General features: G+C 50.2%; 1 protein-coding gene across 2 annotated transcripts; it reads right to left on the bottom strand.

Annotated features, from left to right (window-relative positions):
* Window positions 1-603: 603 nt before the first annotated feature.
* Window positions 604-17,747, bottom strand: DDX23 (DEAD-box helicase 23). Of its 2 annotated transcripts, none has more exons than XM_084748935.1 (17): window positions 17,602-17,747; window positions 14,066-14,271; window positions 12,323-12,433; window positions 8,661-8,754; window positions 8,117-8,182; window positions 7,510-7,648; window positions 6,988-7,121; window positions 6,777-6,889; window positions 6,439-6,582; window positions 6,133-6,358; window positions 5,686-5,831; window positions 5,296-5,473; window positions 4,443-4,685; window positions 2,951-3,102; window positions 2,631-2,739; window positions 1,769-1,943; window positions 604-1,443 (listed from the first exon to the last, which is right to left on the bottom strand). In XM_084748935.1, the coding sequence occupies exons 2-17, from the start codon at window positions 14,269-14,271 to the stop codon at window positions 1,220-1,222; spliced, it is 2,460 nt and encodes an 819-aa protein (XP_084605061.1). In that variant the 5' UTR covers window positions 17,602-17,747; the 3' UTR covers window positions 604-1,219. The 2 variants fall into 2 exon arrangements, with proteins under 2 accessions (XP_084605061.1, XP_084605062.1); XM_084748936.1 differs by having other exon boundaries at window positions 17,556-17,670.
* Between the last annotated feature and the right edge of the window lie 55 nt (window positions 17,748-17,802).

Raw genomic sequence — 17,802 nt, 5'->3', positions numbered from 1 at the left:
GCCACACCCAGGCCCGGTGTCTGGAGGGGAAGTATTGGAGGTACAGAAGGGACTTGCTCTGAGAAGCAAGGGAGCCACATAGTCAAAGCTTCCCACTGCCCCTGCCGCGGCCAGAGGGCTCCACAGGTTGCTGCAACTTGAATGCACATACTTCCTGCCTTTGAGGGGCAAAGGAGAGCTCATGCCGGAATTGGAGGACAGACACCTATGGCCCTCCTCAGACCTAACTCAGCTGAAGCCAGTGAGACCTCCAGTGCTGAGTCCTCCATCCACCCCCACCCTCTTCCCATGAGCAAGGGACACGAGGATTCAGCACATGGTGGGTTCCGGCTGCTTCCTTTCTCCTCCTGTGAGAAGCAGCAAGGTAACCGGACACGCCCCCAGTTACACAGAAAAGCAGGGCAGGAGAGATCACTGCCACCCTGCTGTCATGGTTTCCCATCTGCCCTCAGGTGCCACCTACAAAAAGCCTACTAGCTGAGCGCCAGGCCTGCCTTTGGTGTCAGTCTTCCACTTTCTCAGCTGGCCCTATCCAGGCAATGCTGCTCTTGCTTTCTTCTGCATTTCCCAGAGAGGAGAGTTTAGCTAGAACTAGACACAACCTTAATATTCATGTATTTATTCTCAGAACATACAAACTTATCTTCTCAGAGAATAGAAAACAGAAATTTCACTCAGTGACTTAATGATGGACACAGCCAGCTCACCCTGTCCCCATATCTAAAAAACTTTCCTAGGGGGAGGGACGCCTAGAGTGCACAGCACCCTGGCATAGGGCTGTGCACACCTCTAAAGGCTCTCAACCTGTTTAAACTCCAAATGGGAAACCAGTTGTCAGAGTGATAGAGTCCAAGGTCCACAATCCTCATGATGCCAGATCCCCTGGGTCACTTAGGGCAACAACACGCTGCAGTGTACAGTCACACATACGTGCTAGAGGAAGTCCCCTCCAGGTGGCCGGGTGTTTGTTCAGGCTGGGGGACAGTCCTGGGCAGCTGCCCCATAACCAGTACAACGGCAAGCCTACAAGGGGCAGAGCTGAGCCAAACCTGACGCGGTATGCTCCTCCTGCCACCTACACCATCTTCCCGTCCCTCTGAAGCCCACCTCACAGGCTTCCAGGCCAGAGGGTGACTGTTTCCTGAGTCCCGGAAGCCAAGCACGAGCGCCTAGCCAGGGGTGCGGGGGCTCTACAACAGGCACCGGCCTCAGGAGTGCATCAGGCGAAGATGGTCTCCTCCCTGCGCTTCTTGGTGAGGATGGTGCCTGGCTTGTGCTGTGCGTCCGGGTGGTTTGCTAGCTCTGGCGGACAAGATGACACTGGGCTCTCTAGGATGGCTTGCTTCAGTTCATAGAACACGGCTGAGTCCTCTTTGGTGAGGAAGGTGATGGCTACACCACTCTTGCCCGCTCTTCCCGTACGGCCAATTCGATGGATATAATCTGGGGAGCAGAAGGATGTCACTCGGACCAAGCCGATGCCCTGGGGAGTGGTACCCACCCTCAAAGGCACCTCCACCCCACCCAACCTCCAGGGGCAAGCAACCCACCTCCTGTGTCTGCTGCTGGTGAACCCACCGTCCTCTCCACCTGCCTGTCTCCCACCCCCACAGGGCAGCACTAAGGCTCTCCTAGCTCCACTCTGTATCCCGTCAAGTGTCGTCCTAGACACTGGGACAACGTCACCCCAGGCTAGAGCAGAGTTTTCAGTGCACCCCAACTCTGAGAGGGAGAATATAAGTAGTCTCCTAGTCCTGCTGGCACTCACCCTCGATATTCTTGGCCATATCATAGTTGACAACCATAGACACATCTTGGATATCAATACCACGACCAGCCACATCTGTAGCCACCAAAATATCCTTGGCTCCAGCCTTGAGGTTGGACAGTGCAAACTCTCGCTGCTCCTGGCCTTTCCCACCGTGCAGTGTACAGGCATTGTACTGTTGGAGGAACATGAGGTAGACCGCAATGGGCTCAGGGAGAGACGGGAGGACAGAAGGGCTGGGAACAAGGAGCGCTGGAGAGCAGAAGTGGGGGGCACAGGAAGCAAAGGAGCTCAAGTGAAGTGAGAAAGAGCGTGTGAGCTAGAGCGAGAAATGCCAAGAAATACAGAGAGTGTGGAGGGGCAGACAGGGTAGGGTCAGAGCAGAGCGCCGCGCTGAGACAGAGCCAGGCAGGCCACAGCTTTGAAGGAGAGTCAGGGCAAGGGACTCGGGGTGGACACAGGGACTAGGAAGGCAGGGACAGCAGGAGCTGAGTGGTAAGGACACTCTTTTTGCCTTATTAGCAGCACAAAGACTGATCACCAGCACCTCCTCCCCTCCCCATACCACCTGACAGCACAGACCCACTCTCCCACAGCCCCACACTCTACCAGGACGCGCCTCTCTGCTCCCACCCCGTTAGCTGGAGACCCACAGCGTGTCTGGCTACTGCTGCTGGAATAGATGGGATTCCAAGTAACTTATCAGTTTTCCTTCCTTCCTTCCTCAAACCATGCGTTCCTTTTGGCCCTGACTTGTTAGATGCTGTAGAGATTAAACAGTGAGTGGAGCCGACCCCTTCCCCCCATCCCTAGCTTCAGAAGCAGCAGCACTAGGGTTACTGCGCTCTGCCTGCAGACATACCCCCATCTTCTCCAGAGACTTGGCCAACACGTCACAGCCTTTCTTCTGGTTGACAAAAATGATGATGGGTGGATCAAAACCTTGTTCCAAGATTGCCAGCAGCTTTTTCCTGGGGGGGGGGGGGGTGCAGGGAGGAAAATGAGATACACAGCACCCCCAGATCTAATGAGACACTCAACCCTGGTAACGAACAAACTCCAAGGTCCTCAACAAGAACTTGCAAAGACGTGAGCAGCAGTGACGACCCACAGCCCCCTCACAGGGAAAGAGGCCCAGACAGAAGCCCTTGCCCCGGGTTCCCCAGCACAGCTGCCCCATACCTTTTTTCTGATTCCGACATGAGGAAGACCTTCTGTTCCACCCGCTCATGGGGCTTGCCTGCAGAGCCAATGTACACCACAGCAGGTCGCCGCAGGTAGCTCCTGGCTAGACGTTCCACCGCTGGGGGCATAGTAGCCGTGAACATGACTGTCTATAAAACAGCAGGTTCAGCCCTGGGCCTAGGCAGATGGAACCTCACACCCCAATGCCACCACAAGCAGCTCAACTCAGGCTAAAAAACATGGAGCAAGTCCTGCTATAACCCTGGGAAACAGGAAACTGTTCTCCTGTGATCCACACAGCATCATTATCCCTACTCTGTAGCCCAGGCTGGCCTTGAACTCAGAGATCCATCTGCCTCCACCTCCTGAGTGCTAGGATTAAAGGTATGTACCACTACCACCCAGCTTTTTCTTTCTTTCTATTTATTTATTTGTAATTTTTTAATGTATGAGTGCTCTCTCTGCACGTACACTCACATGCCAGAAGATGGCATCAGATCCCGTTACTACTACATAGGAGCTAAGAATTGAGCTCTGGAAGGGCAGCCAATGCTCGTAACTGCTGAGCCATCTCTCTAGTCAGTGCCCAATTCCTTACTTTTGTTTAGCTTTTTTGAGACAGGACCATGCTATGTAGATATGCTGGCCTGGAACTCACATGTAAGACAAGCCAGCTTCAACTTCGAGCAATCTTTTTACCTCTGCCTCCTGAATGCTGGGATTTTAAGCATGAGCCACTGCTTGGCACTTTTCCCTTCTTCTTCTTTTTTTTTTTTCCCGTAGAGACAGGGTCTCTCTGTTAGCCTTGGCTGTCCTGGACTCGCTTTGTAGACCAGACTGGCCTCGAACTCACAGAGATCTGCCTGCCTCTGCCTCCCGAGTGCTGGGATTAAAGGCATGCGCCACCATGCCTGGCTACCTCCCGGCTTTGCTTTGTTAAGTAGCATTATTCTCTAGAATCAGCTTTGCAGGCTGAGCTAAATGGCTCCAGCCCTTGGACTGTCAAACGATTGCACACAGGCAGCGTTAGCACACTGGAAGCACGTGCACTGGGCACACAGAGGACGGCACAGAGTGTTAGCACACTGGAAGCACGTGCACTGGGCCCACAGAGGACGGCACACAGTGTTAGCACACTGGAAGCACGTGCACTGGGCCCACAGAGGACGGCACACAGTGTTAGCACACTGGAAGCACGTGCACTGGGCACACAGAGGACGGCACACAGTGTTAGCACACTGGAAGCACGTGCACTGGGCACACAGAGGACGGCACACAGTGTTAGCACACTGGAAGCACGTGCACTGGGCACACAGAGGACAGCATACAGGCAGCGTTAGCACACTGGAAGCACGTGCACTGGGCACACAGAGGACGGCACACAGTGTTTGCACAATGGAAGCACGTGCAGTAGGGGCCTCCATAGGCAAGGAGGCTCTGAAAACAGACTTGGGAACCGGCTCAACTTCTCCCAAGAAAGATGCCTTACTTGGCGGTATTTATGTTTTCCTGATTCAAAGTTGGCCAACATCTTCTCTGGGTCCTCAGCCTCATCTGTGTCTGGCTTCTGGTTGCTCACAGGCATGTGTTCCAGGATCTTCTGCACATCTGGCTCGAAGCCCATGTCAATCATCCGATCAGCCTCATCCAGAACCACATAGGTACAGCGGCTCAGCACCAGGTAGCGGTTCTCTAGCACATCAATGAGGCGTCCTGGGGTGGCGATCACAATCTGGGAGACACGGTGTAGTCATGTACACCTTAGCAGGCAACTCTGTCTTTTTCTCTCTGCTGTGAACTATGCACCCACTTAGGCAACAGACCTTCAATGCTAAGGAACTTGGGCCTCAACTCCAGTCAGGTTTTGTACTTATGGTCCCTGAGAACTGATGTGAAACCATCTGCGACCTTCAGTCTCCTTCAGGAATGAATGGGGTTTCTGAGTAAGATCCAGGAGTGAGACAGCTAACAGAATCAGGAGGAACTACCTTAGATGGAAAAGAGGCTACAAAATACTGTGGGAGGAGCAACGTGCGCGGATTACACTGAGATGTCCACCCAGGACTCAATCTCAGACTCCTTAGAGGATCTCTCCATCTATCCTACAGAGAGCACGCCAACAGCGCGGATAATACTAAGAACACAGGCTTTGATATGAACCTTCCCTCCTCCACATGGCCCAGTGGCAGCTGTGCGACTGCAGACAAACTGTTAACTTTGTCTTCACCTATAAAATAGTGTGCAATCTCCACTCTCATAAGATCGTTGTAATGCCCACTAATTATTAGCATTATGAACTACTATATTAATATAATTAATCAATGTTCATTTGAAAAACAAACCTCACAACCCATGCGTAGCCTGAAGCCTTGGTCTTCTCTGGAGATGCCACCAATGACAGCCACAGTGCGGATACCTAGTGGCTTTCCAAATTTGATGGTTTCTTCCTCAATCTGCTGAGCCAACTCACGGGTGGGAGCCAGAATGATGGCGTAAGGGCCCTGGTCTGACTCTTCGATCCTGTGGTAAATGGGGTGTCCCACAGCTTCATAAGCTTTGGTCTTGTCAACCACAAGCGGGAGCAGGACAAAGTCACTCTTACGGGCAGCTATGGGAACGGGCAGGACCCCATGCAAAAACCAGACTGCAAGATAACGAGACAGCTACCGACTCTTGTCTGCCTCATCTTTCCTACCCACCAATCCACCCAACTGAAAATTAGCTGACCCTACCTGTCAATTTTGGGAAGTGTGGTGATCCAGACCAGTAATGGGATGAGGAAGGCTGCCGTCTTGCCGCTGCCAGTCTCAGCCACACCAATGATGTCACGATTCTGTAGCCCAATGGGGATGGCCTGGCGCTGGATAGGTGTTGGCTCCTGCAGTGACCCAGAACAAAGGTAATGAGCAAAGCATCACACTATTCAGGATAGTGCTGACACAGTGGGCAAAGCACGCTGCCACCATACACCTGGGACATATAGGAAAGAGGGACATATAGGAAAAACACTCGCTAAAGGCTCATACGTCCGCCAGAAAGTGACATGCAGCTAGTTTGGTGCTGTGGCCAGAGAAGACACTCAATAGTGAAGACACAAAGTTCTCTCGTCCCAATTACATTTCCAGTCCTAGAATGGGAGAGAGGAAGTGGCAGGTGCCCCGGCCAATCTGCCCCTTTACCTTGTAGCCACACTTATCAATGACTTCCAAGATATGTGGGGGCAGAGACGAATCTTTCCAGGACCGGATGGGATTGGGGATCTTGCCACCTTTGGTGGTGATGCTGTAGTCTTCACGGAAGATCCGCCAGTCCCTGTCTGTCATCTCGTCTAACTTCTTCTGGGACCAGTGGCGATCATCCCAGCGTTGCTTGGCTTCCTTCTTACGGAGTTTGCGGAGTCTTGCCCTGAAGCAAGGCATGATGAAGGTCAAGCAAAGTCAGCACGCTCCCTTCTGTACCTCAGGCACCCTGAGCCAATGACTCACTCCTCCTGCTCCTTCTCTTCCAGGGTTCTCCTCTTTTCCATTAGGTCTCCATAGAACCGTGACTGCTCCCGCTTCTGCTGCTTTAGGTCGATGCCTGCGATGAAGCCGCGCCCCAGCAGCTGCACCTGGTGCCGCTCCTTGTACCTGGGATGGAGGCAGAGGTAGAAGAAGCTGTAGGAGGCGGGGCAGACCGCCAATGCGCACCAATTCTCTTCCCCTGCTGGGCAGATGCTCATCTACCAACTTCCTCATCCTAGCCCATCTTACTTTCCCTGCCACCAGCTCTTTCCAGGACCACACAGTGTCCAAGACCAGTGTGTGGGCACAAAGGCACTCACAGGGGGTTGTAGTCAATGGAGGTATCTTCAGATGCGTCCCACTCAAAGACAAACTTTCGATCATTGAGATGCCTTGTTCGGCGCCGTTTTTTGATGCCACCTAGGTAGCGCTCCTGCTCAGGGAGAGAGCACAGAGCTGTCAGTGTCAAGACCCAGACCTGAGAGCAGAGAGGCTGACAGCTGGCCCTCGCTGGTGGGCCGAGGCCGGCACCTTGATTGCGTGCAGCTCCTTGCTCTTGTCCTTCTCCTCCCGGATCTTCTGCCGCCCCTCCTCATCCTCGGTTCCATTGGTCTCCCGCTCCATCCTCTCCCTCCGCTCCCGCCGCTCCCGCTCCTGAGGATCTTCTGTAGACAGAGAAGGAAAGCTGCAGGGCCTCAGTGGGAGGACGAGGCCTCAAACGGAACCCAGCCAATAGGCACAAATGAGGACACGAGTGGACACATGATAGAAAGAGGGCCTGATAGGTATTCCCACAAACTTTCACCTTTTTCTCTTTTCCAAACTCTGAAACAAACAAGTTTCCTCCACCCTCCCCTCTCCTTTGCCAGGGACTTTTGTATGGTAGGCAGGTTCTACCACTGAGCTATGGCTCCAGGCTAGGTTTCTCTCTCTCTCTCTCTCTCTCTCTCTCTCTCTCTCTCTCTCTCTCTCTCTCTCTCTCTGTGTGTGTGTGTGTGTGTGTGTGTGTATAAAATTTCACCCCATCCTTTCTACACAGGACAGAAAACAAACCCAGCATCTTTCTGCCCAGATCCTGGAACTGTTTCCTTTTCTTCCTCTCCTCTTCAAGCATCTTCTGGCGCTCTTCCACCTCCTGCTGCCGCCGCTTCAGAGCTTCAGCCTCCCTCTCTGCTTTGGAAAGGAACTTGGGCTGCAAGACAGAAGGAAATGGGTAACAGAGTCCAGGGCACATCGCTGCCAGTGAGACCCAGGAGCCCCTCAACACTCGCTAAGACAGTAACTATCCTGACAAAAATAAATAAGAGGCTGAGGATTCTGCTCCGGGCTAAAGCTTTCCCTCATCATAATCCACAGTAGACAGAGGCTGCAGACACAGTTAGGTGGCATGGCGATAGCACAGCCACTGCCTGGCATGGCAGCTTCATGAGAAAATAACAACAGAGGACTGACACTCTGGGGAGATGAGCGCCAATAAAGGTGACTGTGTGAGGACAGAAAAGGCACCTACATCTAGGAACAGGGCCCTCAGCAGAAATAACTGCTGATACTGCAGCTGAGATAGACCTCTAACTTCTAGAACTCTGACGGTGAAGCTACCCAGTTTGTAGTATTTTGTTATTGTCGACAGAACATACTAATATAGACCCCAAATTCTTACCTTAGCTTCAGCTTCTTCCTCAGCCTTTTTCTTGGCCAGAAGTTCCTCCAGGGACAGTGGCTGGATCTGAAGATAAAACATGGGAACCTGGTTTATAGAGATTCTCCCTCATGGAGCCACAGAGCTGGCTCAGTGGTTGAAGCACTGGCTGCTCTTCCAGAGGACCCTGGTTCAATTCCCAGCACCCACATGGCAGCTCACAACTGTCTATAACTCCAGTTCCAGGGGATCCAACATCCTCACACAGACATATATACAAACAAAACACCAATGCACATACAAATGTAAAGAAATCGTTAAAAAGAAGATTCTCTTCCTTGCTGGGCAGTGGTGATAGTGGCACATGCATTTAATCCCAGCACTGAGGAGGCAGAGGAAGGAGGATCTCTCTGAGTTTAAGGTCAGTCTGGTCTACAGATCCAGTTCCAGAACAGCCAGGGCTACACAGAGACACTCCGTCTTGGAGGTGGGGGGACGGAGGGGGAGGGTGGGGGCAGCAGAGTCTCTCCCTTGAAGAAGACAGAGCTGCATCAGCCTTCTTTACCTTAGGTTTCTTGTCACCGTGTTCATCCTCATCACCCTTCTTAAAGTCTCTGTCCTTCCGTGACTTGAAATCTTTTCCTCGACCAGGAGACAAGCTTGAAGAAAAAAGGAGAAAGGGCCACAGCTCTTTTTGGTTTGGTTTGGTTTTTGAGACAGGGTCTCTCTGTGTAGCCTTGGCTGTCCTGGACTCACTTTGTAGACCAGGCTGGCCTTGAACTCACAGTCATCTGCCTGCCTCTGCCCCCCAAGTGCTGGGATTAAAATCGTGCAGCCCCTGAATGAGGTTCTCGTTGAGCCTCCAAAAGAGTAGAGAAGTTTTCCTACCACTCTGGCCCGGCCGCGGTCCTCCTCCACGCCCTAGAGTTCTCTTAGGCAAGGGCTAGTCCCTCTGCCCGCTCTGCAACCTACTCACGCACTACCCTGGCCCCACACCACCTGAGTCTCCTTCTGAGCAATCCCTTCAAGGAAAGGGGACTTCACCACTGTCATGGAAAGTTCAAACAAGTCAGGGTGTGATGGCACATGCACCCAGGCTCCCAGGAGGAGGCAGACGTAAGCAGACAGAGGTCTGAGAGTTGGGGGCCAGCCTGGTGTACAGAGTTTAAGGACAGCCGGGGCTACATACAGAGACTTTGTCTTAGGAAAGAAAAATCACACCCATGAAGTGTCACCACCATGACGCCCCACCCATGAGCTGAAGAAGGACAACAGCTAACAAGGAAGCAGAATGCCCACCCCAACCCTACAGAAAGAACTACAGGCAACTCAGGGATGCGGAGACCATGGAGAGTGCTCTGCAGGAACTAGCACACCACCTGCTTATCCAATACCAAGTGCCCAGCCCCCAAGACATACACACAAGTAACACTGTATGTGCTGAGCAGATTGCACTTGATTTAGAACATACACACATACATGTATGTAACAACAATTACATGAAAATGAGAAATGAGGTCATAAATTTGAAAGAGAGCACAGAGGATTTAGAGACAGGGAAGAAAGGGGGAAATGATGTAAGTATAGCATACTCTCAAAATATAAAAGAAATACTTTTTAAAATGTAAAATAAAGCCAGGTGCTGGTGGCACATGCCTTTAATCCCTGCATTCAGGAGGCAGAGGTGGGTGGATCTCTGAGTTCGAGACCAGCCTGTGCCACACAGCAAGTTCCAGGACAACCTGAGATCTAGCAAGACTCTGCCTTGTACGTGCCCCCAATTAAAAAACTGTAAAAAGAAAAATCTCAAACAGTAGTTGCACATTGAAAACTAAAGTTCTTCACTTTATAATACACAGTGAATTGAGCACACACGGCTGGGCCCTTCACAACTAGGAAATGCGGTTACTACACTGACTCATTTTCCCACTGAGCAGGATCCCCAGCACAGGCTTCCTCACAGCTGCTGTACGCTACATTACAGGGAACATAGCAGACTTCCTGTGAGCATCTGTCCTTCCCTTTAACCCACATACCAGCCTGGTAAGGCCTTTGTACAGAGGGAGCATACTACTCCCTGGGAACCTGTGCCACACTGAATTCTGTTTCTTTGGTTCTTTTGTTTCTTCTTCTCCTCCTCCTCCTTCTTCTTCTTTTCCCCTTCCTTCCTTCCTCCTCCTCCTCTTATTCCTCCTATTCCAGCACCCACATGATGGGTCACAGCCTCAGAACCATCCACAACTCAGGTCCAAGGGCATCTAAGCATCTAATGCCCTCGTCTGACCTCAGGGGGCACCAGGCATACAGGTGGTACACATGCACACATGCAGGCAGACACACACACACACACACACACACACACACACACACACACACACACAAACACATAAATAAATAAATGGGGTTTTTAAAATTAAGAATATATTTTTAGCTGGGCAACGGTAGCACACACCTTTAATCTTAGTACTCAAGAGGCATAGGCAGGTGGCTCTCTGAATTCAAAGCCAGCCTGGTCTACAGACAAGTTCCAGGACAGCCAGGGTTACACAGAGAAACTCCGCCTCAAAAAACAAACAAATGAATATATTTTTATTTTTAATTCTGTGTATGTGTCTGTCGGTGTGTGCAGGTGAGTGCGGGTGCTCATGGGGACCAGAAACCTTGCATCCTATGGAGCTGTAGCTACAGGCAGTTTGAAACACCTGATCTGGGTGCTGGGCACTGAACCTGGCTCTTCTCCAAGAGTAGCAAGTGCTCTTACTCATAGAGGAATCTCTCCAGTCCAAAAAAAATAATTTTTTTAAAGATTTATTTAAAAAAAGGATTTTTTTTAAAGGTGATTTACTTATTATTTAATATATATTATACTATTATACTGTTATTATACCTGCAATGTACACCGGCAGGCCAGAAGAGGGCATCAGATCACATTATAGATGGTTGTGAGGCACCATGTGGTTGCTGGGAATTGAACTCAGGACTCTGGAAGGGCAGTCAGCGCTCTCAACCTCTGAGCCATCTCTCCAGCCCCCCAAATAACAATTTTAAAAGGTTGGGCTGGAAAGATGGTTCAGGCATTAAAGGCTAGGCTCACAACCAAAAGTATTTTTAAAGGTATTCTATCACATTTATTTGTATAGTATAATGGAGCTATAGGAATGTTTGATTGACTTTTTCAAATTAATTTCTAAGTTGCAAAAATAATCTGAACTTCAAATTGTAACCTTAATTATTTTACTCTCTGGGTTGTGTGTATGCGCACCTGCGCATATGTGCACAGAGGGCACCGGAAGGCATCTCTTCCCTCCTTCCTTGAGACGCAGTCTCTCACTGACCCTGAGCTAGGCTGCTGACCAGTAAGCCTCAGGGGTCCTCCTGCCCTGCCCACTCACTGCCCACTGAGGCTGCAGGTGGGAGAAGGCGGCAGCACCGACCTTCAGAACCTTGCGGGGCTGGGATCCGAGCCCTTGTGCTCTTCTTACCACTGAACCTCCCCATCCCCTCTTCACTTTCTTTTTTGTTTTCTTTTTTTCTTTTTGGTTTGTTTGTTTATTTGTTTTTCCGAGACAGGGTTTCTCTATGTAGCCTTGGCTTTCTTGGACTCGCTTTGTAGACCAGGCTGGCCTCGAACTCACAGAGATCCACCTGCCTCTGCCTCCCAAGTGCTGGGATTAAAGGTGCGCACTACCACACCCAGCCATTTTGTTTTCTTTTTACTTTTATTTGCATTTATTTTTTGCTGAATTAATCCCCATACCATCAGTTTTTGTTTCCTGCTTTTTCTGGGGTATCTTTTCCTTTGGTTACTTGATTTATTTGATTTTGCAGGGGTTTCTGGGTCAAGACAGTAGTCAACCATTTTTACATGTCACAGGCAGTTTTACTTCCTAAAGAAGCTCTATGCTGAGCTGAGCACAGTGGCTCCCACCTGCGATCCTAGCACTTCCGAGGCAGAGGCAGGAGGAGCGAGAGTCCCAGACCACCCACAACTAGGGTCACAGTTCAAGGCAAGCCTGGTCTACATGGGAAGCTGCAGGCCACCCAGGAGGGTGTGAGAAGACGCTGTTTAATCAAACAAATACATTGAAAATGACATATCCTTCCCGAGGAAAACCATTCTGAAGAAAGCACCAATGGGATGTGCTGAGCGAAATCTACTTTTTGCCATGAGGCTGAGCTGCAGAGTACAGGGCCCGAAGCCCCTTAGAGGCCACTCCGGAGCGTTACCTGGATCTTTTGCGGTCCTTGTCCCGCCGGTGCCCATCCTTGTCGCGGTCCCGCTCCTTCTTACTCCGCTCCCGCTCCTTATCGCGCTCCCGCTCTTTGTGCCGTCGCTCTCTGCAGGACAGAAAAGTGAGGCAATCCCGCGCTATTTCTAGAGCTTCTTACTTCACCAACGGCCTAAGAAGGTTCTCATGCTCTCGTCGTCTCAAAGCAATGTTTAACAAACTGGAGAACGTATTTCTCAGAGAAGCTATGAGAAAATTCTAGCAAGATCTGTGTGCATGCGTGTGTGTACAGCTGTGCAGATACACACACCCTTGTGCACATGTGTGGAGGCTAGGGTTGACATCAACTGTCTTCTATCACCTCCACTTTGTGTGCGTGAGTGTGCCCCATGTTTGGTGATATGTGCATGGTGAATACACGGTAGTGCCCAAGTGCAAGCAGGACATGAGGTGTCTTCATCCACAACTCTCTGCCTTAGAAACAAGGCCTGCGTGGTGGCCATTCTTGGTTACCAATGTGACCATGTCTGGAACTAAAGCCCAGAAACGGAGGGCACATCTGGGAGGGGTTTTTGCTTCATTTGAAGTAGGAAGACCCACTTCTAACCCAGCTCCAATGCGGCCACAGCTTCTGCTGGAAGTCTGTAGGGACGTGGGAGTGGGAAGCTTTTGCTCTTTGCCTCCTGCTTGCCCTCAGCTTTCTAGCAAGCTCATTCCTTTGCTGAGGCTAGAAGACCCCAGCTACGTTGGCTGCCTAACGCGCTCAGGCATCTGCCTGTGTCTAGGGATTACAGGCATTCATAGCTTTTTACTTGGGTTCTGGGGATTTGAACTTAAGTCCTTATGCTTACCACTGAGAGATCGCCCCACCTTCCACTTAAAAATAAATAAATAAATGTATGTGTGTGTTTTTCTTCATGTATATTCAAGTATCACATGTGTGCCTGTTGTGGGGGTCAGGAGTCCTAGAAATTGAACCTGGGTCCTCTGGAAAGCCGTCAGTGCTCTTAGCTGCTGAGCCATTTCTGTCACCTCTTTTTGCCCCCTTTTAAAGACAGGCTGTCTCACAGACCTGGAACTTCCCAATTGGCTAGGCTGGCTGGCTGACTAGGGAAGGTCCTGCCACAGCTGGGATCACAGGTGCATGCTGCCACATGTGGCTTCTTACCTGCATGCTCAGGATCGGAACTCAGGTTGTCACACTTGCACAGCAGGTGAGCCCACTGAGCCCAGGCCTGCACGCTAACAGCACACAGTTCCTGACCCTCAGGGGCTCTTCAGAGCAGTCATAGTGCTGCTTGTTAGCAGCAAGGCCAGATCATGGACAGTGAGGACAGGTGAGCCAGTCACTCAGCTCGGTGTCATGGAAACACCTATAATCACAGCCTCAGGAGGCTGGGGCAGAAGAACACCTGGCCTACACAACGAGACTACACCTCAGAAAAGTAAAGGAAGAAGAGAAATCTGAAAGTCCTTGAAGGTCCACCTGGGACAAGGGTAGACTAGTATATGAAAAGCAGTTGTTGCACCAGGCGTGGTGGCGCACACCTCACTCAGCGAGGCAGAGGCAGGCGGATCTCTTTGAGTTCGAGACCTGCCTGGTCTACAAAGTGAGTCTGGGACATCGAGGGCTACACAGAGAAACCCAGTCTCGAAACAACAGCAACAACAGCAGCAGTTGCTCAATACTGGGGCATCAGATGTCCTTCCTTCTCACGTAACAGACGCGAAGTCACTTTACCTCTCTGTAGACTTGGAGCGGGACCGAGAGCGGGAACGGCTGCCTCCTCGACGCCGATCCCGCGACCGATGCCTCTTCCTGTCTTTAGATGGGGAGGACTTCCGGTCGCGGTCTCTGTCTCGCTCTCTATCAGGTGTCCGTGATCGCTTCCTTTCGTCCTTGGGTGATGCATCTCGGTCCTTTTTGTCAGCCAGTTCTCCTGCCATCTGTGTGTGAGAGACAGTGCTCACTGCGTACAGCTCAGCAAACCTCAAAACAGTCAATTCATCTGCTCCACAGATGAGGAAACTGAGGCACAGGTACATACACTAACTTGCTTAAGCTAATACCAATTCTAAATAGCGAAGACCTGGTAGTCTAGCTTGAACAAAAGCCAATTCTTACTCATTACATCATACTGTCTCCTGTGGTTTCTTCTTATATATCCACTATTTAATTGTGAGACTGGGCCTCACTCTGTAGCACAGGCTGGCTTTAACCCATGGTGGGTGATCTTCCTGCCTCAGCTTTCCAAGCGCTAGGATTAGAGGGTGTGCACTCATTTCTAAATACATACAAGGAGCCAGGCATGGTGGCGCATGCCTTTAATCCCAGCACTTGAGGGGCAGAGGCAGGCAGATAGCTGTGAGTTCAAGGCCAGCCTGGTCTATAAAGTTAGTCCAGGACAGCCAAGGCTACACAGAGAAACCCTGTCTCAAAAAAACAAAAATAAACAAATAAATAAATCTAAAAAAAAAAAGCAACAAAATTGTAAACATATACAATGAGTATACTGTGTTTTGTAATTAAACTAGAAAGAATATTGTTAAAAAGATGTGTTAGAAGCCACATGTACTAACTTACACCTGTAATCCCAGCAGCTGGAAACTGATGCAGGAGAATAACTACAAATTCAAGACCAGCCTGAACTAAGAACTAAGTTCTAGGGCGGCCTGGACAACAGAGTAAGACTTGGGGTGTGTATGTGTGTGTGTGTGTGTGTGTGTGTGTGTGTGTGTGTGTGTGAGAGAGAGAGAGAGAGAGAGAGAGAGAGAGAGAGAGAGAGAGAGAAGTGTAAGTAAACATCACCTACTTCTTTGTTTGTTTGTTTTTGTTTTTGTTTTTTTGAGACAAGGTTTCTCTGTGTATGTAGCCTTAGCTGTACTGGACTCACTTTGTAGACCAGGCTGGCCTCGAACTCACAGTGATCCACCAGCCTCTGCCTCCCGAGTGCTGGGATTACAGGTGTGCATCACCACGCCCGGCTCACACTTCTATTTCAGGTGTCTATTAGACATGCTGGCCCACATGATCAGTCATCACCTAATAGGCTCAGAAAGGCAAAGCTGCTGAGTTTGATCCCTGGGACCCACATGGCAGAAGGAGAGAACCAACCTCTGGCAAATTGTCCTCTGACACACACATACTGGGACATGTACATTCCCTTTCTTTCTCCTCCCCTGCTTCTTTTTATGTTTGTTTGTTTGTTTGTTTTTTGTTTTCTTCGAGACAGGGTTTCTCTGTGTTGCCTTAGCTGTCCTGGACTAACTTTATAGACCAGGCTGGCCTCGAACTTACAGTGATCCGCCTGCCTCTACCTCCGGAGTGCTGGGATTAAAGGCGTGCGCCACCACCGCCCAGCAACAAATAACACTTTCTAAAGGTGAAGACAACCTATTTTTATCTCATAACTAACTAAAATAAATCAATATTCCAAATCAGTACATCATGTATTTCACAGTATGTCTCTCCTACTTATAGCCTTAAGAAAACAACCAAGGGGACTGGAGAGATGGCTCAGTGGTTAAGAGCACTGACTGCTCTTCCAGAAGACCCGGGTTCAATTCCCAGCACCCACATGGATACATGGTGGGTTACAACTGTCTGTAACTACAAGTTTTGACACCCTCACACAGACAGACAGAAGACATGTAGGCAAAACATCAATTCATACTAAAAAAAAAAAAAAAAACTTTAAAAAATTATATATGCATAAAAAAGAAAACAACCAAAAAAAAAAGTTGTTTTCTCTATAAAGCATCCTGGACCTTGTATTTTTGGCTTGTTTTTGTTGTTGGGGATTTTTTTTTGGGAGGGGTGGACAGCGTTTTTCTATATGGCTCCTGCCTGGCCTGGAACTCACTACGTAGACCAGATGGCCTCAAATTTACAGAGACTTGCCTGCCTCTGCTTTTAATCCCAAGTGCTGGGATTAAAGCGCATGCCACCCCATCTGCCTCCTTCTGTCAGCAGTATGGACTGAGCACCTGCTAGTGCCAGAAGCTCTTCTGGGTCCTGGAGATGAGTCAGTAAACAAAACAAAGCCTCTGATTTGAAGAAACGTAAACTTAGTGTAGCACACTATTATAGATACTCAGAATGAGCACAAAAAAGGTATTCAAACAGGGAACTTTTCTTTTTCAAGACAAGGTTTCTCTGTGTAGCCTTGGCTGTCCTGGACTTGCTTTGTAGACCAGGATGGCCTCAAACTCACAGCGTTCCACCTGCCTATGCCTCCCAAGTGCTGGGATTAAAGGCCTACGCTACCACTGCCCAGTGAGATATATATACATATATTTTTTTAAAACTACATAAAACGCTTAGTTTCTCTTGGCTATCTTGGACTTGATTTGTAGACCAGGCTAGCCGCAATCTCACAGCGATCCTCCTGCCTCTGCCTCCAGAGTGCTGGGATTAAAGGCGTGTGCACTACCACCGCTCACGACTGTAATCTTAGCACTAGAAAGGTGAAGGCAGTCCTGAGAGTTCAAAGACAGAACAGACTAAGCTGCATATTGAGTTCAAGGCTAGCTTGAACTCCAAAACAAAAAATGTAACCACAGGCACTGTTGATTCAGAAGACCCTGGCGGGGCTTCCCAGCTCTGCTGCAGGGCAAAGGCAATTTTTTTCCATTAATTGTTTTTTTAAAAAAGCGCTACTACATGCAAGGCTCAGTTCTAGGCCCTGTGGAAATTACAAATGAAATTCTGTACACGGGAAGCAGCAGAAGACAGGCGACACGCCAAGATGAAGAACGCTCAGGTGAACTACTGCGAGAATCCAAAGTACCCGTTTCTTCCCATTCGTAAAAGAGGATATGCATAGATCCACAGAGGAAGTGGCTCCTGAGCTCTTAAAACATGGGTAGAATTTGAAGATGAGCAATCGTGAGTTAGAGTGAGAACTAATTTCCGGCAAAAGCAATAGTATACTGGTGACGCCGAGGCGGGACGGCAAGGACTGGTTTCTGGGAGTACAGCAGAGTTCCAGTCTGGCCGAAGTAAGGGGAAAAGAGCAAGGTCAGACTGACGTAGAGCAAGCGCTATGTCCACGGCCAAAGTCTGGGGTCTTAACATCGTCCTGGGGGTGGCCTGTGCCCCAGGCAGCCAACACTGTTCCCAGGGCCCGCGCCCCTGCCAGAGCTTCCCCGGCTCGTGCCCCTTCCCTAAGACATTCTTCCCCGTCCGGTCCCAGAGGCTGAGGCCACCGGTATCGTCCCCCGCTCCTCACCCACTCTCCAAACTCGTGGGATCCGCCTCCACCGCCCAAGACTCACCACCCCGCGCCTGAACCGCCTTAACGCGGCCTCAACGTCGCCAAGCAGTCGCCATCTTTCGCGTTTCCTGATCGCGGAGAAAGCAGCCTGGCCGCGCGGGGAGCCGGGAAAGCGAGTTCCTGGGCCTGTACCGCGCGAGCTGACGAATAAGCTCCAAAAACTACCAATCCCTGAATGCACGGCGCGAGGGCAGGCCAGGCC

Source organism: Acomys minous (genome assembly GCF_964271855.1).
Source record: "Acomys minous genome assembly, chromosome: 12".
Lineage (NCBI taxonomy): Eukaryota > Metazoa > Chordata > Mammalia > Rodentia > Muridae > Acomys > Acomys minous.
This window is presented reverse-complemented; position numbering and strand designations above follow the sequence as displayed.

Bases quoted from the DNA above. Each gene is read 5' to 3' on its own strand.
- DDX23 (XM_084748935.1), bottom strand. From the start codon at position 14,271: ATGGCAGGAGAACTGGCTGACAAAAAGGACCGAGATGCATCACCCAAG. The intron at 6,583-6,776 runs GTGAGTGCCTTT...CCTCCATCCCAG, and splicing joins TCCATTGACTACAACCCCCT to GTACAAGGAGCGGCACCAGG. The intron at 4,686-5,295 runs GTTTGTTTTTCA...CGTGTCTCCCAG, and splicing joins GGCTACGCATGGGTTGTGAG to ATTGTGATCGCCACCCCAGG.